Below are 20,377 nucleotides of genomic sequence, written 5' to 3'. Positions count from 1 at the left end.
TTTCGATGCCTTTATATAGTCTAAAATTACATATGAATTCACATCTCTTCCATCTAATTTTTAATTATCTTTTTTACGAATTATTGAAGCAGCAAAGTAATAGCCTGGAAGATTGTGTGCAATGAACGACAGGTCTAACAAGGCTTTGGAGCAGAGCCAGTGTGGAATCCAATATGAGGCCGTTAAATGGCCACGTACAGTATCTTAGTTCGCAAATATCTTTCAAGACCATCGGTCTTTCTACTTTGCGACATGATAGATAGCAGATAAGATTTTGAGGAAATCTCCTATAGGTGAGGGATATTTGAGTACAACGAAGCTTCTTCAATAATTTTTTTTGTCTTCTATTTTTTCTAAAATTGAGAAATTCTCCTAGTTATTTATTCTAGACCCTCTACTCTTACTTATAAATAAACATGACATTTAAAGACTAAACAAGAAGAAAAAAAATTATAGTTGAGGGATCAAAGTCACTCTCAACTCTTCTCTCTAACCTTGATATCGAGGAGATCAGGTTAATTCTTTTATATAATCTCTTATTTGAGAGATTGTCGTTCCTCAAATTAATGAGAACTCTTGCATGATGTTGATGTCGCTACTGATAAACTTGTAGAACAATCACAATTGATAGCTTTGAGAAGATCTAGAAGAAAAAGGAAATATACAATTACTGATGATTATGTAGTATATATACAAGAATTAGATTATGATATAGAAATAAAAAGAGACCCCTTTTTATTTTCACAAGCCATAAAAAATAACGACTATGAAAAATAGTATGATGCAAAGCAAGAAGAGTTAAAATCAATGGTCTAAAATAATGTTTAGGAATTTATTGAATTACTCAATAATTATAAAAGAGTTGGTTGTAAATGGATCTTTAAGATAAAACATGACTCAACGGGTAATATTAAATGATATAAAGTCAGACTTGTGGCTAAAGATTTTTTTCAGAAAAAAGACATCGACTACTATAATGAGACTTTTTCTCTAGTTTCTAAAAAGGACTCGTTGAGAATCGTAATGGCATTAGTAGCTTATTATGATCTTGAGTTACATCAGATGGATGTAAAAATAATATTTCTGAATAGGGATTTAGTTAAGAAAATCTATATGAAATAACCTAAATGATTCATCGAAAAGGAAAAAGAAAGTTGGGCTTATAAACTTAATAAATCTATTTATTGCCTTAAATAAACTTCTAGACAATAGTATATAAAGTTTCATAATACTATTACTTCCTTCGAATTTAATAAAAACACTGTTGATCAGTGTATATACTAGGAACGAGTTGGTACTAAGATTGGTTGGGGGGGGGGGGGGGTTGAATTAATGCAACAATAAAATTACGTCGGTTTGAAAATATTCGTTCGATTAAAATCGATTCTTCGGAAGATAACTTAAGAGTGTACGGAAGAGTATAGCATTAAGTAAGGATGTTTGAAGTAAGGTAAATTGCACAAAAGAAAAGCAAACCAGAATTTTATAGTGGTTTGGTCGTGTGACCTACATCCACTCTATCGATTCCTCTTCCGTCGAGGCCACCGGCATCCACTATCGATCTTCTTTCAATGGAGGAAGATTAACTACCTTTTTACACCCCTCTTCTCCATTTTACAGGTTTAGGAGACAACCTTTATAAGCACTCACTCCTCTCTTAAAATGAATTCTAGACTTACAGTAGAGGAGGAAATTTCTCAAAAGATTATAATAGCATTTTCTCACTTTTAAATTCTCTGTGCTTGTGTATGTTAACCAAGGATGAAAGAGGTATTTATAGGCCTCAAGTTGATTCAAACTTGGAGCCTAAAAAGATCTTATCCCGGGTTTCCTAGGTACGGGAGGTACCATAGCCTGTGCTGGGTGGTACCACTGCTTGACAGTCTCTCGGAGACTTTGTCTGGACGATACCACCACCCAGACTGGCGGTACCACCGCCTGACACAGTCTCTGACACAGTCTCAGAGACTGTGTCACGACGATGCTACCTCTTAGGTCATTGTTTGGGCCTTTTATTGGGCCCAACATAGTTCTTACATGGGCCCAACTAGCCCCTAATTGGGTTGGTCAAATTTTAATCTCAATTATATGCTAACTATGAATTCTAAGGCATACACTAAGCTAAATAAGCCTGATAAGTCAAGGTTTCTTCCAGCGAGCTTCTGACGATCTTCCGGCGAACTTTTGATGATCTCTCGGTAAAGTTCTAGCGAACTCCCGGCGAGCTCCTGGACTTCATGATGATCTTCTTGGGTAGTTTCGACGAGCTTCTTTGGCAAGCTCCTAGACTTCTCGGTTGGTTCCGGTAGGACGAACATTTAGACTTCCGACGAACTCTCGAACTCCCAACAAAATCGCATTCTTGACTCCGGGACTTCATTTTGCTTTATGTCTTGCTATCGTAGTTAATCCTGCACACATAAAAACACACTTTGATCTAGACAATTATTACTAAGCATGAATCATGTCGTTCGACATGTCATTAGTCTATTGATGCTTCATCCGATTCTTCGGTGCATCCTCCTCTCTTGCAGGGCCATTGCCCAATCGACCAGTTGACCTCCGCAACTCTGATATCCTTATCGTAATATTCGCTCTTCTTGGCTCGATGCCCGAAACCATGGCCCGAAGCCTTCTATCAATATGTCGACCGATCATTCGGCTCGACGTTCAATCTTCTGACATGTTCCATCAGCCCAACATGATTCTTCATACTTTAATTGTCTCTCCCTAATCGAAGCATCCTGCGTCACTCAAAACGTAGATCAAATCATAAACACATATTAATTGGTTTCATCATCAAAATATGAGAATCAACATATATTTTACTTGCCAGTAGTGATCTTGGTTTATTGCACGAAACCAAGATATTTCTCAATAAGAACTTTAAAATGGTTGATATGAATGAGACAGCATATATTATTGACATTGAGATATTCGAGAATAGATCTCAAGGATTATTAAGATTGACTCAGAAAGCATATATTAATCGTATCTTGAAGAGATTTAATATGAGCTAATGATATATCTATTACTAGAGGTAAAAAATTTAGTCAAAACCAATGCCCGAAAAATGACTTAGAAAAGAATCAAATAAAAAATATTTGTTATGGGTGTTCAATTGAAAGTCTATTATATTGTACAAGATCATATATTAGTTTTGTAGTTACAATGCTAAGAAGATACCAAAGCAACCCAGGAATTGAACATTGGAAAGCTGCAATGAAAGTAATGGATATCTATAGAGGACGAAAGATTATATGCTCACATATAGGAGATCAGATCAGCTTGAAGTAATAGAATATTCATATGCTGATTTTGTAAATTGCCTCGATAGTAGGAAGTTCACTTTAGGATTTGTATTCAGGTTAGCTGGTGGGGTAATTTCTAAGAAAAGTGTAAAGTAATCGCTTATTGTATCATCAACAATGAAAGTTGAATTTGTGGTATGCTTTGAGGGCACAAATCAAGTTTTATAGCTGTGAAATTTTATCTTAGGACTTGGTGTGGTTAACTCGATTACCAGGCCATTGAAGATATTTTGTGATAATACCACAGTAATTTTTTCCTATAAGAATGACAAGTACTATAGTGGTTCTAAGCATATCGAAATAAAGTACTTGATAGTTAGAGAAAAAATTGACAACCTGAGCACCACTATGATGATTTCTGATCTATTAATAAAAATTTTATAATATAAAATATTTAAAGAATATATTCTTAGAACGAGGCTTGTGAGCAAGTCATAAAAGATATGGTGATGCATGTTTAGATGGATGCTATTATTGATATTTTTCTTGCTTAATTAAAGTTATTTATTTTTGATATCATATTTATATTTATATTTATGTATATTATAGTTGAATGTAAAAACATAATTGTCTTGATAAGACAAATTATATGGTCATTATGAACTATATTAGGAAAGACTAACGATGTTGTGATATATAGAAAGGAGTATGACATTGATGAAATACAACCGTTATAACTCGCATTGATAGTTGAACTTAATATAGTATTATTATATATTAGACTTATTGGTTTATTTTAAAATTAATGGCCATGTATAAAATATTTTTCAAAATTCTTTGGAATCCAATTAGGTAAAATTATTTTTAAATAAGTTTTATTTTATTTATTTTGATTTAAATATCTTTTTTATATCTTATCAATTAATGGGTGAAGTGGGAGAATATTAAATTTTGTGGTCATTTATAATTGGATAAGATATATATAATATAACTAATTGGATTCTATTACAATATATTCGCGAGTATATTAGAATAGGATTCCTTAGGAGATATGAGGAACTATCTTAATTACTTATTCTAGACCGTCTGTTCTTACTTATAAATGGACATGACCTATAAGAACTAAACAAGAGGAATATAGATTATAGTTGATGGATTAAAGTCTCTCTTTCAACGCTTCTCCTTAACCATCAATCTAAATGATTATGTGAAATGACATCAAAAGGTACACATCATAAAATTAGATCTAATTATTTAATTTTAATCTTGACATAAAAAAATATTTCTATATTTAATATAACATATTATAAATTTTATACTTACATAAAGTTACGGTTAGGTTGACGATGAATTAAAGGTTGTGATGAGGTTAATATGTACAAGTATCTCTACTTCATGTTTTGAAGGTTATGTATGTGACGTACAATCTCAAGCTTTTTTTTTTTTTTTTTTTTCGTTCGTTCATTAGATGCTTGGAAATATTACAAATATTATACGACCAATCTTGGTTTTTCTATGATTGGCTGCAGTAATGGTATGTTGATTAGATGGTCGTATGATGATTTCAAGTAGGGATGGATCCAAGGAATGGTTTGGTCTCTCACATATAGATGATAAATGCTGGAACAAGCAAACGATTGAATGAAATCATACAATTATTTATTTTTCATATATTTTATAACTATTCATATATTTTATATGTTCAATATAAAATACAATTATATTATAATTTATTTTTGAAAAATTATTAATGAATGCGTAATTCGATCAGTCATTAGATCCAGTGACTCCAGATTTCACATGTATATTATACTAGATTTAATATTGTTTTTTCTTTTATCAATAACTATATAAACTTCTCCAGTAATCATTAACAAAAACAAGCACGCTTACGTACAAAAAAACTGACGGAGTCACCCACATCTCGAAGGTAGCTCAGTGCATGTCATCCGTCCATTTGGGTGTTAGCCAGGATGATCTCTCGGGAACAAAAGCATAGGGGAATCAACTTGGGATCCATCCATTTGCGTTGTAAATCTATATCTTTATTGGTGATTAGGTAATAAGAATTGCATAATCAAGTTAAATTTAAATAAGTACGAAATCATTAATTTTGAAGGGAATAAAAACAAGTGCAATTTTGTAGAAAACGAAAGAGATAAAAAGAAAAGAAAAATTGCAGCCATTTCTTTCGCTCCTGTGGGGACAAATCCCCACAAAATTCATCACAGAAATGGTGGGAAATCCTCATCATCTTCACCACTTGTGTGTCAAACGAATCAATTTGTTGCGTGCCTTTGGGTTCCCAACAAAGACTTCCACACGTGTGAAAGCGAAGCGTGCGTTCCGCTACAAACATCGTTGAGTCTCCCTCTTTCGGAAGGACGCTACATGTAAAGCGATGGGTTACCGTGTTATCTTGGGTGAGGAATCGTTTGCGGTGGGTCGGAGTCTTCATCCACGTTGTCTTCCGTGATGACGTTTGACATGTGGTGGCGTCATTCCGACCCCTGGAATATGGTATTCATCGCCTCCATACATTTTATCTTGGCTAAGAAGATGATGCGTTCCGATGTGCGGACATCAGAATCAAACCGTGTGGAATGAGGGAGGCATGAATTAGTTTCCACACTATCGCATTCGGGCCGAATGAGACGTTCTACGCAATCCAACAAGTCCGATTAAATGGCCGTATCTTTCAAGTTTAAAATCCAGTACCAATCTCTTTCGTTGTTGGGACCCAGGCGAGGTAGAAACCAAGTTTGAGTAAGCTACACGGTGCACGCACTGCAGGTCCAGCAGGAGTCGAATCCCACTGAAGTCAAGTCTTTTTATCTGCCTATCGCTACCAGCGCATCAATCTTCACGTTTCACAGGAGTCTATGATGGGTTGGGGATGGGAGGGCCATCACGCCCGCACACCACCCACTCTATATATACATGTCCTCCACCGCCTACCATCTCTCAGTACACTATGCACTCACCAAATAGCATCATGGCCTCTTGCACCAGAACCACACACCCTGTGCCTCGGCACTACTCTTTCGGGCTTTGGATTACGAGCATTCTTTTGTTCACGGCGGCAACAACGCCGACGACGAAGGGGTGCGTAGAGGGCGAGAGGGACGCCCTCCTCGACTTCAAAACCGGCATCGTCAAGGATCCTTCCAGCCGTTTGTCATCATGGCGAGGCCGAGTAGACTGCTGCAGATGGAGCGGGGTGGTCTGTGACGACACAACCGGCCATGTCGTGGAGCTTAACCTCAATCCAGACTATCTAAACAATGAGACGTCTATCGGAGGTGAGATCAGACCATCCTTGCTCCTGCTAACTCATTTGGAGCGTCTCAACCTCAGCCACAATGACTTGTCGACCGATGGCCTGCACTGGCTCTCGCGTCTCACTTCCTTGAGATACCTCGACATGAGCTTTGTGAACCTTTCCATGGCCTCCCACGATTGGCTTCAAGCAGTGAACATGTTGTCCTCACTAGAGGAGCTACATTTACATGACTGTGGCCTCACCGACATCCCCTCTTCTCTTTCCCATGTCAACCTCACAGCACTGGCCACTCTGGACATCAGTGACAACCTCTTCAACTCCACCATCCCCAAATGGCTATGGAAACTCCACAGACTCTCTTATCTTGATCTCAGTTTTTCTATGTTTCATGGTGCCATACCCGCTGGGATTGGAAATTTGGCCGATCTAAGAGAACTTCATCTTAGTGATAATTCACTTTCAGGTCCCGTACCCACTGAGATTGGAAATTTGAATAGTCTAGAACTTATCAATCTCACGAATAATTTACTCTCTGGATCGTTACCTACTGAGATCGGCAAGCTTTCCAACCTCAATATTCTTTCTCTCTCTAGTAATTCCCTAGAGGGCACCGTGTCTGAACTCCATTTCGCTCGCTTAACCAAACTAAGTGAGCTCGATCTATCTGAAAACTCCCTAGTCATCTCAGTAGACTATAATTGGGTTCCTCCTTTTCAACTCCGATCCATTCAACTGAAGTCTTGTAAGTTGGGGCCTGCATTTCCAAGATGGCTCCGTTCACAAAACTCCATTGAGGATTTGGGTATGTCGAACACAAGCATCGAGGACGTCTTGCCTGATTGGTTTTGGAATAATTCTGCTTCATCTATAAATCTCTCCCAAAATCAGATTAATGGTACTTTGCCAACTTCCTTGGAGGATATGACAAACCTGGCCATTCTGAAACTAAGTATGAATTTGCTTGAAGGCCCTATTCCTCGTTTGCCACCTTACTTGCGTTATTTGTATATGTATAATAATTGCTTTTCGGGATCGTTGTCATCAATCTCTCTCCCACTAGAATTGGAACTGTTGGATCTCTCACATAACCATATCAGTGGGAACATACCATCATTTATCTGCAACTTGACACAACTTCGTATCCTCGATCTATCGAGCAACCAAATATCAGGTGAAATCCCTTGGTGTTGGCAAGAGACAAACTTCCTTTTCTACATTAATCTAGCAGATAATAAGCTCTCGGGAGAAATTCCTAGCTCTATTGAAAAGTTGACTCAGCTTCGGTCTTTGCACTTAAACAATAATAGTCTACATGGGCATCTTCCGTTGTCATTGAAACATTGCAGTGGACTAGTTTTTCTTGATCTTGGCGATAATAAATTCTCAGGTAGCATACCTACGTGGATTGCACAAAACTTTCAAAAACTAGAGGTACTCCGGCTATGCTCAAATATGTTTTTTGGTAATATTCCTATAGAGCTTGGACAACTTCATCATCTACATATTATCGACCTTGCTAATAATAATTTATCAGGTCCAATTCCACGCTCCTTTGGTAATTTAAATGCAACAAAAACTTATAGGCAACGAAAATTGACTAGTCTAGACCAACATATAGTTTATAGACCATTGGCAGCCGATCGCCCTGCTTTGTCGCGTTATTCTTTGTCGCGTTATGCTTTGTCGTATTTTGATGGCACTTATGATGATAGCATCACTTTAACTATAAAGGGAAAAAGTATCATCTTTTCGATCATTGTTTACCTTGTCAATATTATAGACTTTTCAAATAATAATTTGACCGGAGAAATCCCATTAGAAATTGGGTCTCTTTCGGCACTCCAAACTTTAAATCTATCAAGAAATAATCTTATCGGTCAAATACCAGCGACAATTGGTGGCATGAAATTATTGGAAACTCTGGACCTGTCATTTAATAAGTTATCCGGAGGTATTCCTCAAAGCTTGTCAGACCTGTATTCTCTGAATCACTTGAATTTGTCTTACAACAATCTATCAGGAGTTATTCCTTCGGGAAATCAACTACAAACACTCAATGACTCATCCATTTATATTGGCAATGTATATCTATGTGGAGCTCCCCTCAACAAGAGTTGCTACGATCTTAAAAGTACCAATGTGATAAAAGAAGACAACAAAGACGGATCCTTTATGCCATCATATTATCTGAGTATCATACTCGGATATTTGGTTGGATTATGGAGCGTGTTTATCATCATGTTGTTCAAGAAAAATTGGAGGGTTTTCTATTTTCAGATGTTTGATAAAATGTATGATAAAGCTTATGTTGTCATCAAAATAAGAATTAATAGATTAACAAGTGATTGAGAGTGAGGACGCCATAAAAAGTCAATGTAATAGGAGTATCTTGTGTGTTGTATCCATAATAAGTTTGAATCTTGCAAGATGACATCGTGTTAGAGATCATGTAATGGTTACTTTTCAAACTCTCTCTCTCTCTTTTCTTTTTGGTTTCATCTTTGTAAATATTGTGTGTATTATGACGATGGAAACATAATTGTTGAATGTAATAATATTATTGTGAAGAATGCATTGAATTATTATAAAACAATATTTTTATAATATTATGTTATATATTTTGTATTTTTAATATATTACAGTATATTATATTATTTTTAAACTAATATTAAATCTCGATCCACCGATTCAATCATTAATCCGATGACCTGAGACTTGGCCAACACCTATGCTGAAGATAACGCCATAAGAATCCCACGGTATTATGCGCTTAATGTAAACAGTCATGCTTTCACGTCATGTGCTTATGGAAAAGGAAGACTGACCGAGTCAACGTTGGGGCATTTCCGTAGCAGTCTCACACGTCTCGTCCATCAAAAAGTAGGAGATGAAGAAAGGATGGAGAAGTCACTTCGAGTCCGTTCGCAGCAGCCGTGGAAGCTTCTTCGAAGGCACGCGGTGGGGGACTCGAACCGCTTGGCGACCGGAGTCAACTTTGACAAGGATCGGTGAGTCTATATGGCATTCCACGATTGGGAGGACCATTGTGGACTCTCGTCCTCCCCTGCAGGATTCCTTGCACACGCTATGCCCGTTCTTTAGAGTTAGGAAGAGACTCGACTGCTGAAGCCATTTTAGCCTTCGGAGCTTTTTTGACCTCAACTCCGTGTGCGTCCTTCTTGGCAGCTGCGCTTCCATGATCATTAGATTAGGAGTCCCAAGTTGGACGAAAGGACGAAAAAGATTAGCACTCACGTTATAATATGTATCCTTTGTCACTACTTCGATCACATGGGATGCCGGGTGGAGACGAAGGGACCTATCATTTCACAAGAGGATCCATTGGCAATCGCGGAGAGCAATGGTTCAACCTACCACATTCTATATATTATATTCATATATACATGTTCTCCACTGTGCCGCCTGCAACCAACTGGTCATTCGTTCACCGAAGAGCATGGGCGACACGAGAAGCCCATCCCATTCGTCGCTGAGCTGCTCTTGCCTAATGAGCGTTCTGTTCTTGACGCTTGTGACGACGACGAGGGGGTGCATGGAGGCGGAGAGGGACGCCCTCCTCGCCTTCAAAGCCGGCATCCTCGACCCATCCCGCCGCTTGTCCTCGTGGCGTCGCCCAGTGGACTGCTGCAGATGGAGCGGCGTGGTGTGCGACAACACCACGGGCCACGTCGTGCAGCTCAACCTCCAGAATGCGGAGGCTTACTACGACAATTCGACGGTGTTGGGGGGTGAGATCGGTCCATCTTTGCTTTCTCTAACTCATTTGCGCCGCTTGAATCTCACTCAGAACGACTTCGGCGGCGCCCGAATCCCCAAGTTCTTGGGTTCTTTTGGGAGACTCAGATATCTGGATCTCTCTTATTCCAATTTCGGCGGAGCCATTCCTCCCCAGCTGGGTAACCTGTCAACCCTCCGCTATCTGAGGCTGTCCTCGTACAACTTAAGGATCGACGCGGGGGACGACCTACAGTGGCTCTCGCGTCTATCTTCTCTAACATTCCTCCAAATGAACTTTGTGAACCTCAGCACGGCCTCTCCCGATTGGCTACGAGCCGTGAACCAGCTGCCCTCCCTGCAACAACTCTATCTGTCAGGCTGTGGTCTCACTGCCCTCCCCGACTCTCTTTCCCGCGTCAACCTCACGGCTCTCACCACCCTCGATCTCCGTGGCAACTTCTTCAACTCCACCTTTCCCAGCTGGCTTTTTGAACTCCGTAGCCTCTCCTATCTCGCGATCAGCAATTCTGAATTGTATGGCACCGTACCTGCCGGGTTTGGGAACTTGACTCGTCTCGCGCAGCTCGACCTTAGCGGCAACTCGCTTTCCGGTTCCATACCTGTCGATCTCTGGAGTTTGGCCAGTCTAACCACACTTGATCTCAGCCACAATTCATTTACGAGTCCCCTTCTACCTCAAATCGGGAACACGACAAGTCTGTCGCAGCTAAACCTCGTTCAGTGCTTCCTCGTTGGTTCCATCCCTGCCGAGATTGGGCGCTTGACCAGTCTTACGGAATTACGCTTAAGCGGCAATTCACTTTCTGGTCGAATCCCTGCCGAGATTGGGAATCTGTCCAGCGTAACGCAGCTCGACTTGGGTCATAATTCACTCTCCGGACTGATACCGGTTGAGATCGGCAAGCTTTCCGACCTTTCCACCCTTGATCTCTCCGATAACTCCCTGGAGGGCACCATGTCCGAACTCCATTTCGTGAACCTAACCGAGTTGGTCGCCCTGTACGCTTACGCCAACCCTTTGACCATCCGATTCGACCACGACTGGGTGCCCCCTTTTCAACTTCAATCCATCAAAGTTGATACCTGTGACTTGGGTCCCGCGTTTCCCAGGTGGCTCCGTTCTCAGGAATTCCTCACTGATATTGATCTGTCCAACACAAGCATCGAAGACACACTGCCTGATTGGTTTTGGAATTCTTCTTCTTCCACCATTATGGACATAAATCTGTCCCACAATAAGATCGGTGGAGTTTTGCCGGCATCCTTGGAGAGTATGGCCACCTTGATGCTCTTGAATTTGAGCTCCAATCTCTTTCGAGGTCGCATTCCTGTTTTGCCACCAAACCTACAAGCGCTGGACTTGTCCAGCAATTCTTTGTCGGGATCGCTACCCTCGACCATCTCATCACAGTTGGGCTACCTGTTCCTCTCCCACAACTATCTTCATGGAAGCATACCGTCGTCCTACGTCTGCGACCTGCAGCAACTTTATGCCCTTGATCTATCCAACAATCAAATATCAGGAGAAATCCCGCGTTGTCGGCCGGAGGGATCACAACTTTTGTTTGTCAATCTGGCGAACAACAAGCTACGAGGAAAGATTCCTGACTCCATCGGAAACTTGGGCAACCTTCAGTTCCTGCACTTAAACAACAACAGCCTCTTCGGACGTATTCCTTCGTCGCTGAAAAATTGCAGTCGGCTGGCTGTCATTGATCTCGGCAACAACAAATTCTCGGGAAGTATTCCAGCGTGGATCGGACAAAGTTTACGGAATCTGCAAGTACTCCTACTGCGCTCAAATATGTTTTCGGGCCATATTCCTCTGCAACTTGGACGATCTAGTAATCTTCAAATCATCGATCTCTCCAACAACAGACTATCGGGATCGGTACCGCACTCTTTCGGCAACTTCAGCGCGATGATCTCCGCGTCGAAGTCGATGGCTTCTACGGTTTCGAACATTATGAATTTTGTGTTATCCTCTTTCGTGGCAAGCGAGAGTATATCTCTGGTTACCAAGGGCGATGAGTTCAGCTTCTCCACCATTCTCCGATTTGTGAAGAGCATAGATCTTTCGAACAATGATCTGAGCGGAGTGATTCCTCCGGAAATCGGTTCTCTTTTTGCGCTTCAAACATTGAATTTGTCGAGAAATAGTTTTGAAGGCATGATTCCGAAAACAATGGGCGATATGAAGTCATTGGAAACTCTGGACCTATCATTCAATAAGTTATCCGGAGTCATTCCTGAAAGCTTTTCGGCGCTGAATTCTCTGAACCACTTGAATCTGTCTTACAACAATCTATCGGGAGCGATTCCATCGGGGAATCAACTTCAGACGCTGGAGGATGCATCCATTTATATCGGAAATGTCCATCTCTGTGGTCCTCCGGTGACCAAGAGTTGCTCCGACGATCCCAACGTCGATTCGACAGAAGAGGAGTACAAACAAGGATCTCATGTGCTGTCATTTTACTTTGGTACCGGGCTCGGATATTTGGTCGGCTTATGGAGTGTGTTCGTCGTCATGCTGTTCAAGAAAGATTGGAGGCTCTTCTATTTTGCAACGGTGGACAAGATGTACGACAAAGCGTATGTGGCAGTCAGGATAAGAATGCGAAATTGACATGACGCAGCAATCAAAGGAAGGCCGGTCGAATGTGATGCAAGTTTCTTTTTTGTTATAAGCCTGATTTACTCCACATTTCGGAAATCTATCTCTTTCGAGGCCATCAGTCATCATTGCTTTCTTCCAGATCGACATGAAAAAGGAGTGAAGGGAAGACTTCCCCGGGGAGGGTGGATTCATCTTACTAAACTGCACGACCGTTGGACTAATTCCACGCGCTTCCCTTCCAGCCTGATGGCGACGACGCTCGTTTTTGTTTGGACGGTTCCATGGAAATATAGTAGAATTAATCTCTGAATCCGTCAGATTGTGCTCTCACCATTATAATGTCCTCCTCCTCTGCTGTGGTGCCCGTGTTCTCCATGCTGCTGCAGCCTACATAGTCTTCGCTTCACGAAAGGTTTCGATAGTCATGCACTTGTTGTTCTGCATTCGTATCTGGCAAAAACAAACGTTTGATATAGAAGTTCAACTACTCTATGGGTCTTCCAGCATTATATGTAAAAGAAGTTGTTTTCCGACATTGATGCATTAACTATAAATTAGTCCTGTGCACACACACACACACACACACATACATATATATATATATATATATATATATATATATATATATATATATATATATATATATATATATATATATAAGAAATTAAATTCAACCTCAATAATTTTTCAGGCCCAGGAAAAATCAAAGGTGATTTTTCTAAAAATATCTCTCTCTTTATTTTTATTTTTGCAATGATACCCTCATTTTTAGAATATTTATTTATTTTTAATATCCTAAATGTTCCTCAGTTATATGTGTCTCTTTTCATATGGGATGTGGCGTTCAAGGTTATCGTCACGTCCTCCTTTGGATGAGTATTATCGATTAATTTTGAGTTGTTTCGCTTTCACAAAGATTTAATCTTTGATAATAAATCTATTCTTGTTTTTGTCATGACATAATGATTGATAAACTGCATACGAATATAATTTAGGGATTGATTTGATGGACAAAGAAGAAAATGAGGCTGAAATGATGATGAGTCAAAGCAATAAATGTCGAAGGTGAGGGAGGAAAAAGAGATGATCATAATAAATAAAATAATAATAATGAAATGAAAGACTATAAATTTGGAGTAGGATGAGTAACGGAGAACGAAGAACATATTTGTAAGAGAGCTTTGAAAGTAGACAAAGTTGAAAATTATGATGAATGATAAGAGCGAAGACATAAATTATGATGAAAGAGAGAAAACTCAAAGGAGGAAATGATAACAATAACAAATGCCAAAAAGAAAGAAAAAAAAGATTTTAACAATCAAAAGAGACATTGAAGATGGGAAACATGTAGAAAGAAAGGTTTTTTGAGAAAAAAAATTCAAAATCAAATAAAATTTATTTGGAAATTTCAAGTCTATAATGTGGCCATTTATTTTTTAAGATCTATAATTTAGAAAATTAGTAAAATTAAATTTTATTTTTTTTTGACAAATTTCTGATAGGATGAAAGGGAAGCTCATCGAGGAAAATTGATTTCTGAAATTATTTATGTAATACAAATATATATAACTGCATCCATTTACATACATCCTATAGGTTTTTGAAATGTCCTTATCGATAAAACGTAATTAAGTAACATTTATTTCCATCCTTATTGAATTATTTGTGTTGGGCACCAAGAACTCATAAATAACATCGTTGATTCTTCTTATTTTCATTTTTATTTGTGTTTTATTTATTTATTTTTTTATGTTATATTTTTATTTATCATCTCGCGTCACTTATTAGGAGGTAAGCATGATAGATACCACCACGTTGCGAATGACACACTCATCGACAAACTAAAATCATTTAGGTTGGACTAATTCCAAGTGGCGATAGGATAATATCTCTTAGTCTTCGGATGGGACACCCCACATTTACTGGAGCATCACCGGTCCGCTACGCCGGTGAAGTTAAAGCTTCTCACGTCACATCGGCCATCTTCCACACCCAACGGGACTCTCTAATCCGAATATTTGGTCGGCTTATGGAGTGTGTTCGTGATCATGCTGTTCAAGAAAGATTGGAGGCTCTTCTATTTTGCAACGGTGGACAAAATGTACGACAAAGCGTATGTGGCAGTCAAGATAAGAATGCGAAATTGACATGACGCAGCAATCAAAGGAAGGCCGGTTGAATGTGATGCAAGTTTCTTCTGTGTTATAAGCCTGATTTACTCCACATTTCGGGAATCTATCTCTTTCGAGGCCATCAGTCATTGGTTTCTTCCAGATCGACATGAAAAAGGAGTGAAGGGAAGACTTCCCCGGGGAGGGTGGATTCATCTTGCTAAACTGCGCTACCGTTGGACTCTTTCCACGCGCTTTCCTTGGAGCCTGATGGCGACGGCACTCGTTTTCGTTTGGAAGGTTCCGTGGAAATATAGTAGAATTAATCTCTGAATCCGTCAGGTTGTACTCTCACCAGTATAATGTCCTCCTCCTCTGCTGTGGTGCCCGTGGTCTCCATGCTGCTGCAGCCTACAGAGTCTTCGCTTCACGAAATGTTTCGAGAGTCATAAACTTGTTGTTCTGCATTCGGATCTGGCAAAAACAGACGCTTGATATTGAAGTTCAACTACACTATGGGTCTTCCAGCATTTGATGTAAAAGAAGATGTTTTCCGACATTGATGCATTGACTATGAATTAGTCCTGTGTCCACACTCGAGGAGAAAATAAAGCATATATATATATATATATATATATATATATATATATATATATATATATATATATATATATATATGAAATTCAACCACAATAATTTCTCAGGCACAGGAAAAATCAAAGGGTGATTTTTCTAAAAACATCTCTGTTTTTAAGTTCCTTTTACAATGAAACCCTCATTTTGAAATATTTATTTATTTATTTTTAATATCCTAAATATTCCTCGCCCTTATTTATAGTTTTTTCTCCTTTCATATGAGACATGGTCCTCTTGGTCATCGTCACCTCCTTCATCATATGAGCATTGTCGGTTATCTTAAAATTGTCTCACTTTCATGATGACTCAATCTTTGACAATAAGTTTAATTATGTCTTCACCATGACCTTTCGTGGATGATGGATAAGCTAGATGCAAGTATAATTCAAGGGGAGGTTGGTTTGACGGACAAAGATGAATATGAGGTTGAAATGATGATAGATTTAAAGCAATAGATATTGAATGCGAGAAAAGAGAAAGATGTGACAATGATAAATAAAAAATAACGAGATAGGGTAGAAAGAAAGTGAAAAGCTATAGATTTTGCATAAGATGAGTGATGAATGTGACAATGATAAATAAAAAATAACGAGATAGGGTAGAAAGAAAGTGAAAAGCTATAGATTTTGCATAAGATGAGTGATGAAGAATGAAGAGCATATATGTAAGAGAGCTTTTGAGGTAAGCAACGTCGAAGATCATGATGATATGAATAATAGGAGCGAATAAACAATTAAGCTTGTTATGGAAGATCGAATCTCCTGAATGCGAGAAAACATCTGGGACTTGATAATGTCCACTAAAAAATGAGATGATAATGAACAAGACTATCACTATCGAAATAAAAAAGAAAAAAAAATAACAACCAAAAGAGATATTTAGGATGGGACCGTCCGAAAGCAAATGTTTTTTCAAAAAAAATTAAAAATCAAAAAAAATTATTTGAACATTTCAAAGTCATTGGCTATTTATAGTTTGAGGATCTCTCATTTAGAAAATAAGTAAAATTAAATTTTATTTTTTGATAAATTTATAATCTGGAAGCTCATAGAGGAAAGTTGATTTCTAAAATTATTTATGTAACACAAATAGATATAATTGCATTCGTTTACATACGTCCCATAGGTTTTTGAAAAGTCCTTATCGATAAAACGTAATTAGTAACATTTATTTCCACCCTCGTTGAATTATTTGTGTTGGGTACGAAGAACTCATAAATAACATCGCTGGTTTCTCTTATTTTCATTTTTATTTATTTTTTATGTTACATTTTTATTTATCATCTCGCGTCACTTATTAGGTAAGCATGAAAGATACCACCGCATTGCGAATGGCTCACTCATCGACAAACTAAAATCATTTAGGTTGGACAAATTCCAAGTGGCGATAGGATAAATATCTCTTAGTCTTCGGATGGGACACCCCACATTTACTGGAGCATCGCCCGTCCCTTACGCCCGTGAACTTAAAGCTTCTCAGGTCACATCGGCCATCTTCCACACCCAACGGGACTCTCTAATCCGAACGGGTCATTGCAATCCTACGTCTCACCTTTCCCTTCATGTCATCTCACACTCTGATGGACGGATGAGATGCAGGATGCAGACCCAGTGGCTGTTCGCATGCGAGGTGTGACCTTTGGCCAACCGGACGCCTCCTGTGTAATATATATACATGCCCTCCATCGTCTGCGATTTCTCCATAAAAGAAGTAGCCATTCACCAATCAAAGATGGCCAATCCCAGGAGAAGCACGCGTCTCTGGCTCACCAGCATTCTGCTCTTCGTGCTCACAACCACGGCGTCGGCCAAGGGGTGCACTGAGGTGGAGAGGGACGCCCTCCTCACCTTCAGAGCCCGCATCGTAGATCCGTCCCACCGCATGTCCTCGTGGCGTCGCCTAGTAGACTGCTGCAGATGGAACGGCGTGGTGTGCGACGACACCACAGGCCGCGTCGTGGAGCTCAACCTCCAGAATTCGGAGGACATGACTGTCGAGGCGAATCAGGCGGCTCTGCGGGGTGAGATCAGTCCGTCCTTGCTCTCTTTAACGCATTTGGATCGCTTGGATCTCAATCACAATGACTTCGGGGGGTCACCGATCCCCACCTTCCTGGGCTCTTTCCCCAAGCTCACGTATCTCAACCTCTCCTGGTCCAACTTCAGCGGAGCCATTCCGCCCCAGCTGGGCAACCTGTCCAGCCTCCGCTCGCTCGATCTCCATTCGTATGGCTTATCGAGCGATCGCCTGCACTGGCTCTCGCGTCTCTCTTCCTTGAGATACCTCGACATGAGCGGTGTGAACCTTTCCATGGCCTCCCACGATTGGCTTCACTCAGTGAACATGTTGTCCTCACTGGTGGAGCTACATTTACCATACTGTGGCCTCACCGACCTCCCCTCTTCTCTTTCCCATGTCAACCTCACGACGTTGACCATTCTCGATCTCTGTGGCAACCTCTTCAACTCTACCTTCCCCAACTGGCTTCTAGAACTCCGCAACCTGTCCTATCTTGTTCTTGGCGATTCAAAGTTGCATGGCGAGCTACCTGCTGGGATCGGGAGATTGACTCGTCTGACGCAGCTTGACCTCAGCGCTAATTCACTCTCTGGTCCTCTCCCCGCGGAGATTTGGAGTTCGAGGAGTCTAACAAGCATCGACCTCAGCTTTAATTCCTTCAGAGGTCCCATGCAAGTGGAAGCAGGGAATCGGACTAGTCTCTCACAGGTATATCTGATCAACTGCTCACTCACTGGCCGCATCCCTGCTGCGATTGGGAGTTTGACTCGTCTCAAGGAGCTGCACCTCAGTGGCAATCGACTCACTGGTCCCATACCTGCCGAGATTGGTAATTTGACTGCTCTAACAACGCTCGACTTGGGTCAGAATTCTCTCTATGGATCCGTACCACCTGAGATCGGCAAGCTTTCCAACCTAACCTCTCTTGATCTCTCCCTCAATTCCCTGAAAGGTACCATGTCCGAACTCCATCTCGCCAACCTTGCCAAGCTAGATGTCTTATACTTGTACAGGAACTCCTTGGACATCGCAATAGGCCATGACTGGATTCCACCTTTCCAACTCGAGACAATCGGTCTGGATTCCTGTAAGCTGGGCCCTTCGTTTCCCAGATGGCTGCGCTCACAGGAATCCATCGTGGATTTGAATTTGTCAACACGAGTATCGAGGACACTTTGCCTGACTGGTTCTGGAATTCTTCTTCCTCGTCCATTATGGTCATAAATCTGTCCCACAACAAGATTTCCGGTACTCTGCCGGCATCCTTGGAGAGTCTAACCAACTTGATGTTCCTAAATTTGAGCTCTAATCTGTTCCAAGGTCTCATCCCTGTTTCGCCACCACTCCTACAAGCACTGGATCTATCAAGCAACGCTCTCTCAGGACCGCTACCATCGACCTTTGCACCGGTGTCGGAATACTTGTTCTTCTCAAACAACCATATTAACGGGAGTATACCATCCTACGTCTGCACTTTGCAGCTGCTCTCTGCCCTCGATCTGTCGAACAATCAAATCTCAGGAGAAATACCTCGGTGTTGGCAAGAGGCAAATGAACTTTGGTTTATCAATCTGGCGAATAATAAGCTCGGTGGAAAGATTCCTAACTCCATCGGAAACTTGACCAAGCTCAGGTCCTTGCACCTGAATAACAACCGCCTCCATGGATATCTTCCACCATCGTTGCAAAGTTGTAGCCAGTTAGCTGTCATCGACCTCGGTCGCAACCATTTTTGGGGCAACATACCGGCATGGATCGGACAAAGCTTTCGATATCTGGAGGTACTGTCGCTACGCTCGAATATGTTGTCAGGCAACATTCCGCCACAGCTTGGTCAACTAAGTAATCTTCAGATCATTGACTTTGCCGATAACAAGCTATCAGGGATCATACCACGCTCATTTGGTAATTTCAGCGCCATAATTTCCATGTCAAAGTCGATGTCTTCCACTTTTACGACCGACATGGAGTTGTCTCCGTTCCGCGAAAGCATAACTCTATCTATAAAGTCTCCGTTCCGAGACAACATAACTCTATCTACAAAGGGACGAGAAGTAACCTTTTCGTCTATTCTATATCTTGTGAAGAGCATCGACCTTTCAAATAATTCTCTGACCGGAGCAATCCCCACGGAGATCGGGTACCTTTACGCACTTCAAACTTTAAATCTATCAAGAAATAGCATTGGAGGTATGATTCCGAGTACTATTGGCGGAATGAAATCACTGGAAACTCTTGACTTATCATTCAATGACTTGTCCGGATCCATTCCTCGAAGCTTTTCAGGCCTGAATTATCTGAGTGACTTGAATCTGTCTTATAACAATCTATCAGGAGCCATTCCATCGGGTTATCAACTTCAAACACTTGCAGCATCCAGTTACATCGGTAATGCGAATCTTTGTGGCCCTCCGGTTAGCAAGAGTTGCCTCGAGAAGACAAATATCAATGCGACATACGAGGAGGAGGAAGAAGGATTTCATGCCTTTTCATTTTACTTTGGCATCACACTCGGTTATTTGGTTGGACAGTGGTGCGTGTTTATCATCATGCTATTTAAGGAAGATTGGAGGATGTTTTATTTTCGAATGATTGATCGATTATATGACAAAGCGTGTGTGGCAATCAAGATAAAGATCAACGGATGGAGGATCAATAAAGGAGAGAGACGTACTCAAAAGTGAAGGTAACGTTATTG

The 20,377-nt window shown here is 40.5% G+C and overlaps 3 protein-coding genes across 3 annotated transcripts; all 3 read left to right on the top strand.

Annotated features, from left to right (window-relative positions):
• Positions 1–6,246: 6,246 nt before the first annotated feature.
• Positions 6,247–9,546, top strand: LOC135657417 (receptor-like protein 37). Its single transcript, XM_065175954.1, has 2 exons — positions 6,247–7,429; positions 9,350–9,546. The coding sequence occupies exons 1-2, from the start codon at positions 6,247–6,249 to the stop codon at positions 9,544–9,546; spliced, it is 1,380 nt and encodes a 459-aa protein (XP_065032026.1).
• Positions 9,547–10,087: 541 nt separating this feature from the next.
• LOC135657415 (receptor-like protein EIX2) lies at positions 10,088–12,922 on the top strand. The gene has a single exon (XM_065175953.1). The coding sequence runs from the start codon at positions 10,088–10,090 to the stop codon at positions 12,920–12,922; it is 2,835 nt and encodes a 944-aa protein (XP_065032025.1).
• Positions 12,923–17,391: 4,469 nt separating this feature from the next.
• On the top strand, positions 17,392–20,093 carry LOC135657414 (receptor-like protein EIX2; the record flags this gene model as incomplete). Its single annotated transcript, XM_065175952.1, has 3 exons — positions 17,392–18,766; positions 19,000–19,869; positions 20,014–20,093. Coding segments are annotated over exons 1-3 (2,325 nt in total), but the record flags the coding sequence as incomplete, so codon positions are not given.
• Positions 20,094–20,377: the final 284 nt, after the last annotated feature.

The sequence above is a fragment of the Musa acuminata genome, unplaced genomic scaffold (assembly GCF_036884655.1).
Source record: "Musa acuminata AAA Group cultivar baxijiao unplaced genomic scaffold, Cavendish_Baxijiao_AAA HiC_scaffold_254, whole genome shotgun sequence".
NCBI lineage: Eukaryota > Viridiplantae > Streptophyta > Magnoliopsida > Zingiberales > Musaceae > Musa > Musa acuminata.
Note: the sequence above shows the minus strand (reverse complement) of the source record. Positions and strands in the feature narration are given on the sequence as shown.

What these genes read in the sequence shown, in the direction of transcription:
- LOC135657417 (XM_065175954.1), top strand. Translation starts at nt 6,247, where the DNA reads ATGGCCTCTTGCACCAGAACCACACACCCTGTGCCTCGGCACTACTCT. An exon ending in CTCCCAAAATCAGATTAATG is followed by an intron (nt 7,430 to 9,349) that starts GTACTTTGCCAA and finishes CTTATGGAAAAG; the next exon opens with GAAGACTGACCGAGTCAACG.
- LOC135657415 (XM_065175953.1), top strand. Translation starts at nt 10,088, where the DNA reads ATGGAGGCGGAGAGGGACGCCCTCCTCGCCTTCAAAGCCGGCATCCTC.